Source organism: Lacerta agilis, chromosome 7, assembly GCF_009819535.1.
Source record: "Lacerta agilis isolate rLacAgi1 chromosome 7, rLacAgi1.pri, whole genome shotgun sequence".
In the NCBI taxonomy this organism is placed as follows: Eukaryota; Metazoa; Chordata; class Lepidosauria; order Squamata; family Lacertidae; genus Lacerta; species Lacerta agilis.
In genome coordinates this window covers 10,887,219-10,907,275 of record NC_046318.1, presented here as the reverse complement: position 1 = coordinate 10,907,275, position 20,057 = coordinate 10,887,219, and the positions used below count along the sequence as shown (strand labels likewise).

Below are 20,057 nucleotides of genomic sequence, written 5' to 3'. Positions count from 1 at the left end.
GGGGCTGAGAGACTTCAAGGAAGTGTGACTAGCCCAAGGTCACCCAGCAGCTGCATGTGGAGGAGCGGAGACGCGAACCCAGTTCACCAGATTACGAGTCTACCGCTCTTAACCACTACACCACACTGGCTCTCACTGGATACTTTATGGATCACTCTGCAATTTGTAAAGCATAGTGATGGTTTTTACTTAGAATGTCCTAGAGTACATTTTCACCATCAAGGATGAGCTTAGAGAAGCTATTACATTACTAAGTGGGAATCAATTCCTTTGTCAACAAAGGCAGCCAAAATCCAAGGAGCAGCGTACAAATCATCTTCCATGCTGCAGGGGGCATTAGACTCATTCCTCAAACTGCAGCTTTTGCCGCATGGTAAACTTGTTTTTGAAAATGTTTGTAATGCAGTTTGGGCTTTGTTAAGCAAGAGTCTGGAGCTCAAAGACGGCAGGGCAGAACAAATCCTATTGGCCATAAATTGATCTTCCAGCCTATATTCAGAATTTTCAAAAGAGAATGCAAAGACCCCCATTGTAGTTAATCACAACATCTCTTTTCTGTGTTAGATGCTGAAGGTGGAAGAAGTGAGAAATCAATGCAGCTACACAAACAAATGTTTTCAGGACTGGGGCTTTATTTTCTAATATTACGATCGTACTTTTTTGTCTCAATACCAGAAATATTGGTTTACAGGAAGTCTCAAGCAGGCCCATTAGCTGCTTTTAATGATGAACGTTGGAACTTCAGTCCTTTTAAGAGTACCACCGCAGTATTGAATATTTGGAAATCCCTGAAACGTTTCTTCTAAAAACAACAATAAAGTGCACACAGTTACATTTTACAACACAGCTGGTATGAGCCAGGAAGATGCTCTGCCAGTCTTCTTACAAGTCTTCTTCAAACCCCTCCCTGCTCTCTCCCCAAGCAGCCTCAAGTATTTAACTGCACAATCTGGTGCATGCTTACTCAGAAGTAAATCTCAATGAATTCAGTAGGGCTTATTCCCAAGTAAATGTGTTTAGGATTGATGGGACGTATCTATAGAATGGATAAAGTTTGATTAACTGCACTTCCACCATGAAAAAGGAACCCCGTGTTTAACAAGGGGAAGAGGTCACTGTGAGCTTCTGCTGAGCATATCTCTATGGGAACAGCACTCTCTTGGGTGGAAGTGCTTTCCTCTATTCCTTTATTTGTTCACAGACAACTTTAAAATAAAATAAAATAAGAGCACTGCCCAATGGTATCAAAGCCAGAGCTACATAAAAACCTGAGATAGTGAGTACACTATTTGTGGGGCATCTTTGATCGGAAACAACTGTCAGAATCTTGCATTAGGCAATTGCTTTGTTGCAATCCTAAACCAACTAAGGAGCAAACCTGCTTGAAAGTCAGTGGGACTTGGGAGTAAATATTATTAATGTTTATGTCTCCCATCTTTTGCATGTGACTAGGCTGAAGAATGAAGGCACCGACTTAACCAACAGAAAACTTGGCAGACACAGACACACGATTCTGCTTGTGCCTGTGATATACAGGCACTAGCAGAATCAATAACAAGCAAGTATCCATTTGAGTCTGTAGTACCTTCCAAATCCCTGCATTCTGCATAACCACTTCACCATGCCCCCATCTGATGGGAGGTAAAATCATCATCAAGCCAAGTATGGAGATAGTTGACCAAGCTGCTTTGGAATGAGAGCTGACATTAGGGTAGTTTGGTCTTGTCTGTCTGGGGTCTCCTTAAACACCTTGCGTAGGGCAGGAGGGAAGAGAAGGAAACTGAGCTCCTAACATACCCTTCCCAAGTTAACATTTTGGGCAGTGATACTACACACATTGCCTATTGAAAATGGAAGCTATGGTGGGAAAAGAGCACCACCCTATAAAGTGGGGCTGTACTTTTTAGAGGCTCACAACATAACCATGTCTGTCTGTTAGAATGCCAGTAAAAATCTGTAACAGTTTGAGATTAATCAAAACAGCCGATATGGTCCCTCAATCTGCTGGCTTTTTATAACTTACTATTAGAACTAGCAGTATTTCTTTTCTTTTTTTAAACTTTGGTTTACCTTGATAAGGCACTGCCTGCTACTGTCAACTTTAAAGGTAAACCGCAAAGCTGAGAAGACAAGTTACATTTTAAGATGATCCAAAGTCAGCCACACAATATGCAAGTTGTTAAAATTCGGAGTGTTTCATGGCAACAGCCTCTACTTATAGGCTAGGAATAGAATATTCTACATTTCTTTTGCAAGCAGTAGTTCTTGAGGAACTGAATATAGCAGTCAATCTCTTTCATTTTAGATGCAATGTAATACTTAGGTCCTAAGAGCATAGAATTGATGAACTGGAGACTGTCTATTCAGTTTTTGAATATCTCCCTGGTTTCCTTGCCCCAAACCCAAATTCAACCCCACACTGCATATACATATACTACACGTAGATGGCTTATATATTGCCTCAAATGTATTGTTCTTTCCTTTTGATATGAAGCTAGTACAAGAGTACACAAAGCATGAAATTATGCCATTATGTTAGGCTAATGGCCTACAAGAATGTAAGTAAATTTTAAATGCATCACACTGTCCTGTGTGAAAAGAATCTCCGGGAATTCATATAGGTAACACAAATGATGGCAATCAGTTACAATGATGGTGTCTGGAGTCATAAATCAGAGATATTTGCAAAAGGGTTCAGAGTCTCTGAGCCTATCAGACATTTGTTTACTCTTGGAGGTTTTAGATATTCTGCTACATAGGAGGTAACTAGGACATGATGGCTTCTTGATTCCTGTTGATATCTCCTCTCCCTGAAGCACTGCTCCTAAACGCTTGAAAAGTAAGAGTAAACAGGCTGGAGGCGAAAAAGGATTTGGTTACAGCCACGAGGGAGCTACATTTGGCAATTTATATATATATCTAAATCTATATATTTAAAACCTTGCCTCTTAAATTCCTTTGATGCAAAATAATGAGATACATTTTTCATTTCTATGGGATCACTATCAGAAACAAAACTACCAGCATCAACTGATCTGCAACAAGTTAGTACACTTTGCATGGAGGACATAACAGCACATCTAAAATAATAGATAAAGCTTACAGCTCATCATTTTCCTTTTTTTTTCTTTTGCATTTCACATGGTCTATATTTTATTTTCTCTATACTATTAAGCAGCTCCAGTTAATGGCCCCCAAGCAGGTTTGAGAGGAAGCCTAAAGACTTCTTTTCTTGTGGTCCTGCCTCTTGGCCTTTGGTAAGCCCCAGTTCGCTTTCTATCTGCTCAAGCTCTGACTGGTCAAGCAGTTCAAAATCATCGCCTTCCTCTGTGTCTGTCTCTTCGCTGAAGTTTGGGTCGCCTTGCACAGACTGCAACTGGTCTCTGACAGCTGCGGACACCACCGACGTAACAACATCTCCGGCAACTGCTCTTACTAAGCTGAAAGCCGGGTCGCTGATCAATGGCAAGGAAAGGCCTGCTGCAGAGTGCCCCTCCTTATACTGCCTGGTACGGCGATCTGATGTGGTTGAGAGATGGTCCTTTTTTCTCTCTTGGCGGACAGGGATGCCAATGCTTGAATCGTCTTCATCATTTGTTCCTGCACCGTTTTCCACAGATGGAAATTCTGCGAGATCTTTTGCGAAAGCTTCCTCATGGCGATCAAAATCTATTGAACAACCGACAAGAGAAACCATTATCAACAGCTTGTTTCTGTGATATGGTACAACACAAATCTCTATTGAATAAGTAAAAGTCATGCCCACTTCCAGCAATACTAAAAAACAAATGTCAGCATGTAAATCAACTTGGAAGGACTCCATAAAAGGCTAAAATGATTAAAGGTGTAAGACATGATGACTACTGGGTATATCAACAGTTCCTCCCCAAAACAGACATTTGATTGCATTCAGTTTCTATTTATCATAATCATAACAATTTTATTATTTATACCCTGCCTATTTGATTGGGTTGCCCCATCCAGGTTACTAATCAGGTCTGCCCTTACTTAGCTTCTTCAGTGACACATCATCTGATACCCTCAGACCATTTACATTCATGTGCATGCCTTATTCATTCACACAACACACTGAGAAGTGATCACTGATAATACAGTTACCAACATTTGAAAAGCAAATGTTAGTGAACAAATATTTTATTTAGAATAGGAAAATGTCATCTGCAAGTGGAGGGGTGGTGGTATCTAGTCCTTTCTACCACTATAGTTTTAACACAAAAGTATCTACGTAAGATACCTTTTGTGCATAAATCATTAAATGTAGATTACAAGGTGAACTAAAAATAGATTTGAGAGGGGCAGAATTAAATAAAAGTGCTTTCATATGCAAAAAACAAAACAAAAACCCTACAAATTTGGAAGCAAGACACACGTACCATCAGATGTGTCTGTTTGTGGAGTGTTGCCCTCAGAAAGATTGAAAGTCCCATTGTCAGTCCAAGATACTTCTGATATATCTGTATCTGATACAGACATCTCTCTGGCCACAACTGTAGGGCTAACCTGTATTTTGGAAAAAAAGAAAACTGTCAAGCATGGCACTCTTAAATTCTAGGACCTACACATTTAAAACTTACACCATGTGAATTCAATCAAGTTAACTCACTTGAATGAATCCTCTGATTTAACTGAAATAGTTGGATTCAAGTTAGTTATGTCCACTGATTTCTAAGTATAACTTAGTCAGATAGCACCTCAAGAAATTCTTGCTTTATATACTTGTGGAATATAAAGTTCTAACTACAAGATACAAGGAGGAAAAAAACTGCAATTATGCAGCAACAATATTTTAGTGTTGCTTCAGTGTATAGTAATGTATTTTAGCAATACATTGTTAAATGCACAATACAAGGGATTGTGAAATGCTCCAGAAGGATTTCTCCATACTGACTGAATGGGCATTGAAATAGCAATACTGTTCAATGCAAGTGTAAAATAATGCACACTGCGGCAAACTTTCCTCCCCTATCTTTATATATACACATTAGACGGAATGCATAAACAAGTGAGGGCTGTGTACTGTAGGGAGAGATGGAATGGGCTTGTGGGATCCTGATCTCCCATCATATATACACCGAATGTTGGCACAAGACTGTTAATGCCAATATCTGCATTCTCCAGGTGCTGAAGAAGTAGATCATCTGATCGGACTTACCTTTGTCAATATCCACAGGAGCCTGGCTAAAGGGACTTTAAAGACTGGAAGTTTCCTGTTGCATTAACTTGAATGAGTTTTCTGTTTGTGGCTTCTGTATTAGATTTTTCACATTGTTCTCTCTATTCTTGGATTACTAATATAGGATTTGGAACGCGGAATGGTTTGGTAGATTTCTGTGCGCCGTTTATGTGCTGCTTACTGTATACTGGTCTACTAAGAGTATTGGCAGCATGGGTTTATTTTTTCAGTTCCTACATTACTCTAGGCTGCAGTCCTGTGCGCCCTCACTCCTGAGTAAGTTCTGCTGATCTCAGTCTGACATGTCTCTGAATAAACAGGCTCAGGCTGTAGAAACTTCTTAAAATTCCAGCACACCTGGAATTTGCAGCAAACAAGTAGAAAGGAGTGGACAACGCTTTAGAAATGTTTCTCTTTCTGGACAACGAAAGCACAACAGTCAATATGCTTATTTGTAGTCTAGAGAACTCAATACAGAATCAACCTACCTTAGGACACAAGGCTGATACATCTAGTTCACTGTTGTCATCTGCCAACTTTGTTCTTATAATTTCTGGAAAAGATTACAACCAATTAGCTTTCCGTTACCTACTTTGTTTGTCAAACATTCCTAGGTTTTGTTGTTGCAGCTAACAAAGAAATCAAGAGATTTATGTGCATAAATTCTACATGTGTAAAATTTATTTACATAGCATTTATTTATTATATATTTCTACACAAAGTTTTACATGCACACTGCTTTACAATGCTTACGTAGTAAAAAATATTCACTTTCCCAAGATGCACAACATTGTTTGGTTTTGAAACTACTCTTATTGCTCATGGAAAGCCTAAGGGGTTTTTTTTGGTATTTGTTTGTATTTGTGGATAAACTTGCAACCACAAAAATAACACATCTCTTCTTCTTTCCTCAAGAAAGCTGACATTACAGAGGGATGAAAATCTATTCAAAGCTGCCTGCTTACCAGCTCTTTCTCTCAATTTTTGGTTGATATAGTCCCAAATGCCAAAGTCCAGTTTCAGCAGAAGTGGCTTAATGTTGCTATATACTTTCTGCCCAAATTCATTGCATTTGAAGAGTGGGCACAAGAAGGCACAAAGTACTGGAACAGAAGTAGGAAATATAAATAAATAAGTTCTACAATTTTTTACAACAAGTTTGCAGAAAAGTAAACTTTTGAGCTGTGCCATTTTTTGAATACTCTTTACAAATCCTTCTTGAAGCATATAAAATGGCCTGTTTCCAAGGAACAGGCAAGTTATAAATATCTATTGCTAAATAAAGCACTGTGTGTGTGTTTAGTGGGATCCACAGCATTCTAAGAGTATCTTGTGTGGGGAGTTAGTGTAGCATAGTGGCTAAGTCTCAATTAGTTCAATGGAACTTATACCCAATGTAACAATTTATGAAACTGCAGCCTAAAAGCTCTATAGCAGTGTAGCAGCATGATCTCTTTAAGGAAATAAATATTGATTTGCTGCTTTGTTTATTCAGGGAATCCAGATTTTTGCCTTTAAGAACTTCATCTTTGTCAATATCACATTTCCCTAACATTTAAGCCACAATTATTTTGCTGCCAGGAAAAATGCGATTTTGTCTTCTTTTCAAGCATCTTAATTGCAATGGTGAATTCTGGGCAGAATGTGGTTTGTCTGTTGCTATGGGAATCTGCCCCCCCCGAAAGTAAAGTAACTATTGCATCCCTCAAGAATTGGAAGAAACTTACATAGAAGGTAAGAGAGTACAACTCCAGGAATGTAACTTCCTAAGATTGTGAAGAATGTGCACACACTGCAGACCAGGAGGCAAAACTGTTTAAGAGAAAGCATCAAGTAATGATTAGAGATATCACCGCCACATTCAGTATCTAAACTAAAACATGGCTTTTGACACGTTCTTACCAACAGCAAAAATTGTAGAGCTACCTTCCACCACCATCATTTTAGCAAACAAATCAGAAGCGTGATGAAAATGCTTGTTGCCCATAAGGGATTATCTTTTGTGTCTTTGTCACTCACTTTCCTTTACACCACAACAGATACATTGTGTGTGAGTGAGGTGTTCAGAGAAAAGCTTCTTCTACAGCTCAGCTGCATTCCCACTGATCATTCTGGTGGCTGAGCCCCCATTTCGACTCCAAAGGAAATTCAAAGTTGTGGGAAGGGCAACAGCAAGTAATATGACTTTGGGTGGCCAGTCTGAACACTGTCCTCTGGTTCTTCAGATATCCCATGGTGGTGTGAGAGATGTGCACATGCACAACACACAACTGGAGTGTGTGCGTGCTTTCTGGGAAGTGAGGAGCTGTTTTAACCTGCTGCCAGTTTTAGCCCAGTTTGTTCCAAAGCTGGTAATTTAAGCAAGAGGTGTTTTCGCATACAGGCATCCCTCTTTACTAACGGATATTCTCCTAGTCATGGTGCAGAAGTCAGCTCACTATTGCTGGCATCTACAACAATGGTTAAAAGAGGAGTGGGGAGAGTAATTCAATTTATTGTACACCTTCATACCTGTAAGGTTTCATTAATCCCAAAACTAATTGGCAGCTCATAATGAGACCTGGTCCAACATATTTTGCGATCTTAAGTGGCTGTCTTGCATGATTCAAGCGGTGCAACACCAGGAAAAGCACTTGCAATGTTGGAAAAGGATGCTGGACAGAACAGTGAGACAGTGTGCTGCTGACTACAATCCAAAGTTATACTCCAGCATCTTTTCCAATATTTAAAGGGATCCTGGAACTTTTTTCCTGGGCTAAATAGTGCTTCATCACAATAGGCACCCATAAACATAGCTTTATGCTTTATGCTATTGGGTATGTTAGCATTGCCTTCCCTCGAGATCAATGGGACCACTAAGTACACATGTATATGGTTCTGCTGTTAACATCCTTGTTTATACATTGATTATTGACACAAAGTATCAGAAAGTTTATTCATTAGAACAAGATAAATTACAAGCCTCGTTTTACCTTGCCTGGGTTCTGTTCTTTGAAGTGAGACATTTCTTGGAGAAAGACAAAGAAACTCATCATTGCTTCTTCCATGCACTGGTTCAGCCTGATCCTGTATTCAGACTTGGAATCAATGACTTCCCAGCTGAAAAATTAAAACATACATTAAAAACTCACCAACAAATAAAACAAACAGACGTTGCTCTCAAATAATTTCACCTTTTAGTTACTCAGCAAAACTAATCCTCAGTTATAGCCATAATATAATGGTTAGGTCCCTCCTGGAGATCAACTTGTTGCCCCGATTTCTGGGTCCAACTACTCTCATAGGTCCATCTGCAACTACACATTTGTGCACAAACATGTAGCATATATACAGAAGAAATGCATGTTTCCATCTGCATGCCAGGAAACGGCACCAGCTCCATGATATACATATACACACAGCAACAAATACACATTTGCCACCCCTAGCTTGTAAAGTGGCACTCAAACTCCAGCCTTGTTTAAAGACAGCGAATGCAACTGCCACATCTTAAATTGTACTTGACATTTCTGCACAAGAGCTTTTCCTGCTCTCAAAGGTTTTTTTTCAATCCCTCAACCACTTCTGTCAACGCTGGGCAGGACAAGAACTTTGCCACTCAGATTTACAGCTTCTATTCTTATGTATGTTGCAGAAAGGCCTGAAAGCTCAGTGGCAACAAGAGGCAACAGGTGAACAAAATATATGGCCAAAACTGTGTGGACAGTACTGAGCTCTTTAATTGCAACTGGGTATATCAAGGTATCAAACCATCTCTTCCTGCCTATTTTCTTTTTAAACAAATAATTGTATTCCTTATTGCAAAAGCAGTCTAACCAGTCCAACACAATCCAGTAGAAAACTGCCTTGAGGAAGCACAAGGCATTTGGAAATACCCACACACTTTCTCGCCCATTTCCATGATTTCTGCAATTTGGCAAGCACTAACAGTGAGGTGCGCCTGTCTCTTGTTAAAACATACATCTTTGCTCAGCTGTTCCCCGGCTGTTGATGCCAATTTTTAATGATTCTGGTAGTGCACTGATGGCTTTAGGAATGTTTTATTCCTTAATATAACAAAATAATAAAACATCCACTTGGTTTTGTTTTGCTTTGATTATTCACTGGATTTTTTTTTGGGGGGGGAGTGATTTCTATGCTGCTTTTTAAAATATATATATCTGAAAGTGGCTTACAATAATAAAATGTATTTGACTGGATGTATAAAATTTGGATTTATAAAATAATGAGTGTGGTTTGGAAATGGTTTTAATAAAAAAATATTTGGTTTATCGCCATATCAAAAATCAAAGCCATAAGAAAACCAAATCCCCGTGCCTCTCTCCTTCCTCACCTGCAGACATTGAGATACATAGGTAAGGATTATCACCCAGTTTAAAATGAAATATTATTAAGCTGATCTCTTTCTCCTCCTGCTGTCGCAACAAGCAAGCAAGCAAGCAAGCACGCACGCACGCACGCACACAAACAAACAAACTGTGTGTAACATTTTGTCATTTAAAGCTTATTCAGATGCTGAGTAATGCATGCATATCTTGGCAGTAGAGCTGCACCTGTCCAACCTGTCCCCACCCCCACCCCTGGGTCTACCTGGTATTTGTGCCACATAATTGGTGCCTATGCACATTAACCCTCCTAGCACATTAGCTTTATCCCTTAAAATAGAAGAAGCAAAGACTCTGTTACCAGACTTACATGTACTGAAAACTGAAGTCAGGACAGGACCCAAAAATTTTAATCAGGTGACAACAAAAAACTGCATTTTTTAAAAGCAGGGGCAATTAGGATACGATCTATTATTTGATTATTGTTGTAAACCTCTAAAATGTATTTTGCATAGCTAAGTTTTTATCTCTTTCTTCAGTACATTTTATTTTATTTTATTGCTATGGCTAGCGGCTGATGCAAATAAAGATTCTTCTGATCTGATCCAAAAGTTTCTTTTTTCTTAAACAGGCACTTGAATCTCATGAATAGGTGCTGAATTCTCCTTCCAGCTGCAAATGACTCTTCATAGGGTCCCCGCAACCTTCAGGAACTGCTCTTTGTAGGATACATGGTGTGAGGTGGGAACAGGATCCTGGGAAGGCCTCAGTACACACTGTGGACTTTTAAAGCCCTAAATGGTCTCGGCCCAGGAGCATCTCCACCCCCATCGTTCAGCCCACAGACTGAGGTCCAGCTGCAAGGGCCTTCTGGCAGTTCGCTCAGTGTGAGAAGTGAGGTTACAGGGAACCAGGTAGAGGGCCTTCTCGGTAGTGGCACCCACCCTGTGGAACGCCCTCCCATCAGATGTCAAGGAAATAAACAACTCTCTGACTTTGAGAAGACATCTGAAGGCAGCCCTGTTTAGGGAAGTTTTTAATGTTTGATGTTTTATTGTGTTTTTAATATTCTGCTAGGAGCTGCCCAGAGTGGCTGGGGAAACCCAGCCAGATAGGTGGGGTATAAATAATAAATATTATTATTATTATTATTATCATTATTATTATTATTATTATTAGTGAGGGACCTCCTCCTGCTGCCTCACAGCATGCTGCCTGAGCCACTTTCCCCTTCTTGTGAAGAGGCCTTTAGTAAATTTCCGTCACATTCTCACTTGCCTGTCCCAGGATAAATGCTGCCAAGCTTAAGAGGCTATGCATGCCCATACAGACAGAAATATTTAGCAAGTGAAGTGAAATAAGAATTTTTGACTTGAAGTTTTGGCTTTGTTTTGGTGAAAGCTGCTTAAACACAGAGGGACACACACTCAGGATGTCACCTAGCAGTTGTGACACGTGTTGCAGCCCATTCCCAGCGTGGGCCAGAAGATTCAGTTCTATTAGGTTGACTGAAAATGACTAATGGTCTCATGCTGCCAGCTTGTAACCAGACATCTGCTCCAGGCAAAATAAACCACTGAGGTTTGCTTAGAAAGGTCAGTAACATCTCATATTACTGATTAAAACACACACACACAAACACTGCCGCCACCCAAAGCTGTGCTGGAATTTTGTAGTCACATGAGCTGGTTAGTGTCTGCATGGATGCTCTAGTTTTGCTCCCAGTTAGTATGAAGTACTGTAACTCTATGACGTGGCAAATAAGGGATTATAAAAACACAAACAAAATGCTAGCAATTACACAGCTTCCGGTATTCCTAACACCTCTAATAGCTTGAAAACAGAGATGAATATTCATCACCCAGTTCAGCTTCTCATTTTGATCTGTTCCGTACAGTGACAAACTGATTCCCTACCCTTACTCTGCTCCTTTATTCCCAAAGGCTTTATTTGCTAACAATTTTTATTTTAAAATTGGAAAGGCTGTTCTCGATCATGACTTGCTTTTTTAAACCCCTGCTGAATACAGAAATGCAAGCATCTAAGGTGCATCTGTTGGGCTGAATTTGTAGGAGTTTTTTTATTATTAAAGTGGCAGCTTGATGCAGAAGGTTAATAAGCACCCCCCCCCATTTCTACAGATTCTGTTAGGGATAAACAACACATATGATGACATAAACACATAACTCTAGAATTTGTCAGTTGCTTTTCTAGCATCTTTATGAAAAAGATACAAAAGCAACCTATTAAAGCAGAACGAGACTCTTTATTATTTTTTGTAAAAAACCAAAACCCCAAAAAGCTTAATGAATATCTGTTATCACAAAGAACCAGTGCTATTTTTCTATAAAACAAGCTCACCATGAGCTTCTCCCTCCTTCTCTTAGAATGGCAATGGTGCCCACCTGAGAGGTGATTGTGATCTCTGGCTTTAAAAAGCCCTGCAAAGAACCACTAAAATTTCTAAAACCTTATCACCATTGATTGCACCACCATTATGCACAACACTTTATCAATATGCGTTCATCAATATGCAAAGTAAGAAGTTCGTCCCTGTTGCAAAAGGCTTGCAATCTAATTAGGATAGGACGAGGAGGCTGAGGCAGACTTTGTAGAAGCATTACATTTTGAAGAGGGATTTGAAGGGATACAGAAAGGTGATTCTATTACTCTTGTAGAAACAAAGCTCAGGTAAACAATCACTGATTGCAAAACAGTTCATGAAAAAATAAGTATATTAAAAAAAAGTTATGAATAACCAAAGCCTGAGAGATACCTCCCTCAAAGCAATGACTAAAGTCAACTGATGGCCCCAGCATCACAGGACCAACCATCTCCTTTTCAATCCCTTGAAAGGAGACTTCTTGAGCTACTAAACAGCAAATCCTTTCCCTCTTCCATATCTGCCTTTGCAACTGTATCAGACTGGCTACATATTAAAAAAAAACTGGGAGGAATTCAACTTAATGTTAAGGAGATCTCTTCATCAGGGCAAGCACTGCTGGTTGGCTGAAGGAATTACCTCCTCTCTCCTTCCCCTGTGCGCTGTTCTTGTGGGTTTTCATGACTCCCCAGAGCCAATTTGAGGGGGCATGTCGGGGGAGAAGAAGGCCTTTTGCTTGGGTTTCTGCTAGAAGGACCTATTATTCGAATCCTGTCCATTTTAACTATAAGTGAAGAGTACAAATACATACTGTACTAGAAAGCTATCCATGCAGCTTCCTCAAGAGAAAACATGAAAACATATAGTTCACTTGGAAGGGAGATAGAAGGAGGAGGAGGAGGAGGAGGAGGGGAAGGAGTAGTGGTGGTAGTGTTTGGATTTGATATCCCACTTTATCACTACCCTAAGGAGTCTCAAAGCGGCTCACAATCTCCTTTCCCTTCCTTCCCCACAACAAACACTCTGTGAGGTGAGTGGAGCTGAGAGACTTCAGAGAAGTGTGACTAGCCCAAGGTCACCCAGCAGCTGCATGTGGAGGAGCGGGGAAGTGAACCCGGTTGACCGGATTACAAATCCACTGCTCTTAACCACTACACCACACTGGCTCCCAGTGTGAAGGTGGATTTGGAAAGTCTCTGAAAGAGAAATATTTAACTGGTAAATAGGCAATGACAAAAGAAAGATAAACTAGATACTCGGTCACTGAAAACAGGAAGGAACCAACTTACTCCATATTTGAAGGGGAACACCCTGAACTGGGCCCAGAGGTAAACTGGTAGTCAATGCAGTGGTTTTATAACAGAAGCTATAGGTGTTCTAAAGGCAATTCCAGCCAGTAATTTTGCCACTGCATTTTGGGCCAGTTGGAATTTCCAAGTCATCTTCAAGGGCAGCCCCATGCAGAGTGCATTGCAATACTGTAATCCAATATGGAAGTTACCAGAGCAGGAAGTATGTTAGTTAAGTCATCTCTGCCACAGCTAGCAAACCAGACATAGATGGAAATAGGCACTCCAACTATTGAGGCAACCTGAGCCTCAAGGGACAACGTTGGATCCAGTAGTACCTTAGCTTACACTTCCAGGAGAGTGCAAATCCGTACAGAACAAACTGTCTTCCCACCTCCTGGACTTGAGAACGTGGAACACATAACACCTCTGTCTTTAAGGATTTTGTTTCAATTTTTTGTCCCATATCCAGCCCATCACTGCCTCCAAATACCCATCTAGCACCTCAGCCACCTTTCCTGATTCAGATGGAAATGAGATATAGAACTAGATAACGTCTGACATTTATTTGTCAATCAATTTGTTCCAGAAATTGAACCAGACATGTGAGCTTACTAAACACATTCTTATCCATTTGCCTATAAAGTGAGAGTGTGTGTACTTTTTACCCCAAACAGAGCACACGGGGAGGGTGTAACAAAACCCCCATCTTAACAATAAAATGAATGCTGTGCATGGTTAGGTATCTGCAATGACAGCACTGAAGTACAGTCTGTTAGGGAGAAAGATCACTAAAAACCTCAGGGATTTCTGCACTTATAGTGGTATACTAGCAGGTTTTTCAGATTTGGGGGCATGCTGCCACACAATGTTATCATTATTCAGCTAGCATTCCAGTATGGTAAAAAGGTAAAACGGTAAAGGACTCAAGAGCTCAGTGGTTTAGACCACAGTGCCCCCGCGCACCCCCATTCCAGTACAAGCTACTAAAAACCTGCTCATTGTACCTCAAAAAACCCTGACTTTTATCAAAGCTCTGGAAAGCGGCATGTGTACAAGCATCTTCCCGATTTTGGGGTGGGTGGGTGATGGAAGTGGTTTCACCGTCTGAATGGTGCAAGCTGTCAGTTTGGAAACTCAGTTCAGAGGAGAGATAAGGCAGAGAGAGATGATGGCACTGAGTCAAAGTACTGCCCATGTTAGCATTCATTAGCTGAAAACAACATTGGATCACAATTAGAAAGTTCACAATACCGCAGGGAGACATGCAGTTCCTCTTCTAATTTCCTATACTTTTATAAGATGAGAATTCTAGAAAGCTGGGCATTAAATAAATAAAAACAATGAACAACTAGCTCTGTGTGCATGCTCATAATGTAGGCATTTATTGGCTGGAGGAACATGTAAAGGGGTGTGACTTCAGTCAAAAAACTGTTCTCAGCTCAGGCTCAGCTCTCCATAAGTGTGAAAAGGACAACCCCACTCTCTCTAACAAAAGCAACAAGTGAACAAAGGTGTAGTAGACCATCAGCTACAAATTATCTCTTTAAAATGTCAGATCAAACAGGAACTATACTATTGTAAATGGAGAAAGGTCCCTAGCTAAGAAAGAATGACAAACTTATTCCAAGAGAAAATACCCCACCATCACCCCATTCCAATGCCAAGCATAGCAGCAGCAGCAGCAGCACAGTAACTGCAAATTTAAAAAAGAAATGATGGAAGGGAGCCATTTTCTATAGGAAAAAATATGCTTAATTTGTGCAATAATTTCCCTACACAGCAAATAGGTGTAGGAAAGAAACATTAACAGAACACACTTTTGGAGCAGAAAATGTTTGCAGTGTGTTTGTCAGACCAGTTTGAAATCAATGTACCGGTACCTAATAGGGTCAGAACATTGATTTGTGTCACTCTCCCAATTTTCTACTTCAGCTCCATGTACTTTCTCCCTTTAAAACAGGGGTCAACCAACTTTTCAGCAGGGGCCCGGTCCACTATATTTTTTGGGGGGGGGGGGAGGAAATGAACCAATTCCTATGCCCCACAAATAACCCAGAGATGCATTTTAAATAAAAGCACACATTCTACTCATGTAGAAGCACGCTAATTCCTGGGCCGAATTTAGAAGGCGATTGGGTCAGATCCGGTCCCCAGGCCCTAGTTTGCCTACCCATGCTTTAAAAGGTAACCACCCTCAGCACCTCATGACAAAGGCAGCAGTGAGAGTTTGGGTGGGTGATCTCAGAAGATTTGTGGGATCAGGAGAAGATCTCCAAGATGCCCTTGTGGCTATAGGATCCATGTTAGCAACCCTATGTAATAATAATAATGATAATAAAATTTATTATTATTATTATTATTATTATTATTATTATTATTATTATTATTATCCCACCCATTATTTATTCCCCAGCCACTCTGGGCAGCTCCCAACAGAATATCAAAAACACGATAAAACATCAAACGTTAAAAACTTCCCTTTACCACCAGTAATTACTTTCCTACAGAAGCCTATTATAGGGACATAAATATACAAACTAGTGGACGACTGGAAAAACCAACATCTGAGTCAGTTCTAGCACTATTGCCTTGTAAGCAAAATGAGTCTTATGTAAGACACACAAACACCTGCATGACGAATGGTTTGATCCGCACAGAAATATACCATGTACAGCATTGTGACAATGTGCTGATTAAGACAAAAATGACTCATAAACTATTAAATGCAAGGACTTTGAAACTTGTCCCTATATAATATTTGTGCTCTTTTTTATTTACTCTCAGAGCTAGAATCCCCAGAAGACACAACAGGGAGGCACCACCATGAACTGACAGGTGGGCTCTCCTTCATCTCCTCTTTCTCTCTGGCAACAAGAGAGGCTTTTCCGGTAGGTGAAAAAGCAAGAGAGAGAGAGAAAGAAGGGAACCATTGCATTTTTTTTACAAAAAGCTGCAAGCAGGTGAGCAATTATGGGGAAGGAGAAATCCTTTTCCGCCCCTTTAGGAAGGAGGGGGAGTTGCATGCATTACGAGCCCAGCACGTGCGCAGGGGATGGTGGCATCCCCTGCGCCCACTGGCTGAGCCCTGGGCGCGGTGGCCAGCTTGCTGACCAACCGGCTCAGCTGCTGGGTGTGGCCGGCCCCATTTAAGCCGGTGCGCGGCCAGGGCTCAGCCTACTCTTTCCTTCTCCCCTCAACGCGATTTCCCACCCTCCCACCCTCTAGGCAGCGCCCCCTAGTGCCCAGTTAGGCAGGTTCGCTATGACCTTGCTATGGACCTCGGTTGGTCGCCGTTAAGGGGCCTGGTAGGAATTTTCCCACTTGGCAAATTGGCTTCCGCCTGGTGGTTTTTTCGCCTACCTCGTAGCAACTCGTCACAACTTTGGTTTGGCGGTTAGGCATTGGATTATCCCAGTTAGGATCTCGGTGGGGGGGGGGAGGAGGTTCGGCCATCACCTCCCCCCAAGGCTCTGAAGGGTACGTCAGTAAATGAGTATGGGGGGGCGTGTCCCTGTCCGAAGCCGCGGTGGGTGAGGGCCAAAGGCACGCCCCAATCCGGTGATCACTGGGTGAGGCCCTAGCTGATGTGCAGCAGCAGGGTCCCTCACCTATCGGTGGTTAACCCTTCCAGGACTGCCAGCACAACGTGCTGGAGTCGGATATTTGTTAGCTAGTTCCAATGCCTAAGCCAATACCGCTCAAATTCGTAACCAATAAAGTTGTGGCCTTTTATGCCCATTAACCTTATTTCTGGTGTCCTGTGTCGTCATTTCTCCACGGGAGGGATCGGGTATTGACATGCAAATAGTGTGACAATTTGGTGGATTCAGAAGCTGAAGAGCACTTTATGGTCTTGGGGAGGGAAACTGGGGCACTGAGATAGAAAAAGAAACTCTGGAGAAGGTAAATGGAGGCAGGGAGAAGTTGTGGTCCTCAGAGACAACTGAGGCAGGGAGATGGGAGATGTCACCATCCTGGAGAGGGAAATAATTGGGGGGGGGGGATTGAGGCAGGAAGATGGGGTTGGCAAGCAGAGCAAGCAGGACCTTATTAAATACGTTAAACATGGTACATATAATTAATGGATGGTTAACATTCGTTGGACTCAAGGGAAACATTAATCCTTTGCCAAGCTTCAATGCCAGTAGTGGGTGTGACCAAAAATGGCATGGCTATCCTGCACTCTCTCTCTCTCTATCACACATGGTAAGTACACAGTACTCCCCCATAACTGATCCATGTAGATCAGCTGAGTTGGGGGGGGGTTATTACTCCCCATGATTAACAATTGACTGATCCAATGACTAGCAGGGAGGCGGGCTGAGTGTAGGGGTTTAAATCCAACCCAGAGATGGAAAGAAGATAAAGTCCCTACCAGAAAAGAAGGGCAGATGAAGTTAATGGACTATGCTGAAATGGCTAAAAAGACCGGAAGAGTCAGAAATCAGGAAGATCAAAATTTTAGTAAGGAATGGGGAAAATTTATTGTAAACCATTGTAAACAGTTAAAATTGTTACTAGGATTGGAAGATCACTAGTTTATAGTTGAATTCTGGACATAATGGAAGAGGCAAAGGATTTGGAGTATAATAAAAGATGTGGGAGGAAATGATTAATAATAGGACCCACAAAGGGGAGGATGGAAGCCCAGGAGTTTCCTAGGAATCTTGTTTTTTATGATATACAGTATGTTTGATATATCTCTGGAAAAAATTAATTTGAAAAACCAAATAAATAAATTTGTAAAAAACAACCCAGAGTCATGTCTTTTAAAAAAATTTTTGCCACTAACAAAACTGATGAGGACTTCGCAAAACATAACAATTTGCTGAGAGGGGTTGCATCAGGCCCTGGGCTGTGGGTTAGCGACACCTGTTTTCGTTGGACATGTTTAAGTTCCTATATACAGCCCTGTCAAATTTAGCCAAAGACTATAAAGATAAATCACTTCACCCACATATTATTATTCTGATTAATTACCCGCCCTTCACCCTAAGGTCCCTGGGTGGATCACAAGAATTTAAAACACAATGTTAAAAGCAGTTTAAAACAAATTACAATTACAAGATTGTATCACATTCAAGGACTGGTGAACAAAAGAGGGGTTTTTTTGGAGGGAGGGGGTTTAAACTAAACCTTGGGAATACAAATGCTGTAAATGGCCTGTATTAGAGACATCCTTAATACTATGACTCTAGTGACAGACTCCACTGACCACAGTTTGAACCTGTGTAGGTAAAGACCTGGGTCATGGTGGAAACAAGGAGGTAGAACCGCGTGTCATCACCATGTTGACACTTGACTCCAAACCTCTGCACAATCTCACCCCATAGCCTGACATATACAGTAAGTCACTACCCACTGTGGTACGTGACACTATCCACAGAAGCCAATAAAAAACCCACACCACCTGGTAATCATGTTAATACCCACTTGTCAAGGGTATCAAGAGCATATTCAGATTTCTTGTTCACTGAGTCAGATTGATACCTATTCTTTTCCTCACATTGAACAAGTTTGCCAAGACTGAATTTTGGATTACAAGTGACAGGAGCAACTAGAGAATTTCCAGGGGTTTATCTGCCCAAAGCATTAACACAGTTAAAATGACAAAAAATAAAAATGTCCGGTTTATTTGCTACGCCTCACAAATCTTTATGTATTTATAAGATTAGTATTCCTCTTTTCACACACATACACAATCTGAGCCCAGTGTGCCTTCCAAAGGTCTAAATGACCAAAATATGTCCCAAGAATAAGGCATTATGCTACTTCACAGGCACCATCAACATATGCTAACCTGCTTTATATGCTTCCCTATGTCTAAATAATTGTCTCTGATCACAGCTTCCAAAATAACCCATTTCTAGTCTTACCTATTTGCTTCACAATACTGCTTTAAGATCTAAAATGTCAAGTTCTCTTTAAAAAAATAAGAATAAAAAGTTGCACTGTATGCCATTTGCTTCTTGACAAGACTGTTTCTAAATGAATCTTCTATTAAGAATCATGATTTTTTGGAATGAGATAAATTCTGACAGCACCCATCATTTCCATGAAGGATATATTCTGTCTCTCTTTTCAGTTTTAGGAGATCAAAGGTTCAAATGTATTTTAAAAATTATTCAGAGCAATATTTTGTCTTATGCTTGTTCTGGACTCTACTTTTGATCATCCATTTTGCTTCTTCAGTTTTATTTATCTCTATTCTTTTGGTTTTGATCTCACTGATCTAATAGGATAGGCACTCAGATGCATTACCTTTTCTAGTCTCAGGTTTTCTGTAAATATATATGGGTGTTTATGTGAGGGGGACAGAAATTGGGCTCGAGAATTATACTGATTCAGAAGAAAATGCGATAGAATCTACAATATGTTTTATATCATGGGTGGGAAACATTTGCCCTCCAAACGTTATTGGACTACAACTCCCATCACCCACTGAAAATACGGACTGGGGCTGCTGGGAGTTGTGTTTGGAGGGTGACAGGTTCCCCACCTTTGTTTTACACCCTTACAACAGGGATGGCTAACCTGCAGCCTTCCAGATGTTGCTGGATTACAGTTCTGTCTGTCCCAGCCAGCATGGCCAATGGTCAGGGATAATGGGGAGTTGAAGGCCAACAACATCTGGAGGGTCACAGCTCATCCACCCCTGCCTTAATTTTTTTTGTTACGGCCTGATATAGACTTAAGCTCTGACCTGAAGGAAGTATTCCACAGGCATTTCTCACAGGAACACTGTGCCCTTTCTAGTAGTAATACGTTACATATCTGTCAATAACAGACTACACTGGAGTTATTTGTGTCTCTGACATTTCAAGTCTCTTCTGTTGGCAGCTTCATTGGAGGGCAAGCATGGG

General features: G+C 40.8%; 1 protein-coding gene across 2 annotated transcripts in view; it reads right to left on the bottom strand.

Moving 5' to 3' along the window:
- Nucleotides 1-612: 612 nt before the first annotated feature.
- The window catches only part of RETREG1 (reticulophagy regulator 1), a 42,362-nt gene continuing 22,917 nt past the window's right edge, over nt 613-20,057 (bottom strand). For both annotated transcript variants that reach the window (XM_033154369.1, XM_033154371.1), the window contains 6 exons: nt 8,167-8,293; nt 6,922-7,006; nt 6,160-6,297; nt 5,683-5,747; nt 4,395-4,521; nt 613-3,669 (listed from right to left, as the gene is read on the bottom strand). In XM_033154369.1, coding sequence (XP_033010260.1) covers nt 3,185-3,669; nt 4,395-4,521; nt 5,683-5,747; nt 6,160-6,297; nt 6,922-7,006; nt 8,167-8,293 — 1,027 coding nt within the window. In that variant the 3' untranslated portion in view covers nt 613-3,184. The remainder of the gene's footprint in view (nt 3,670-4,394; nt 4,522-5,682; nt 5,748-6,159; nt 6,298-6,921; nt 7,007-8,166; nt 8,294-20,057) is intronic.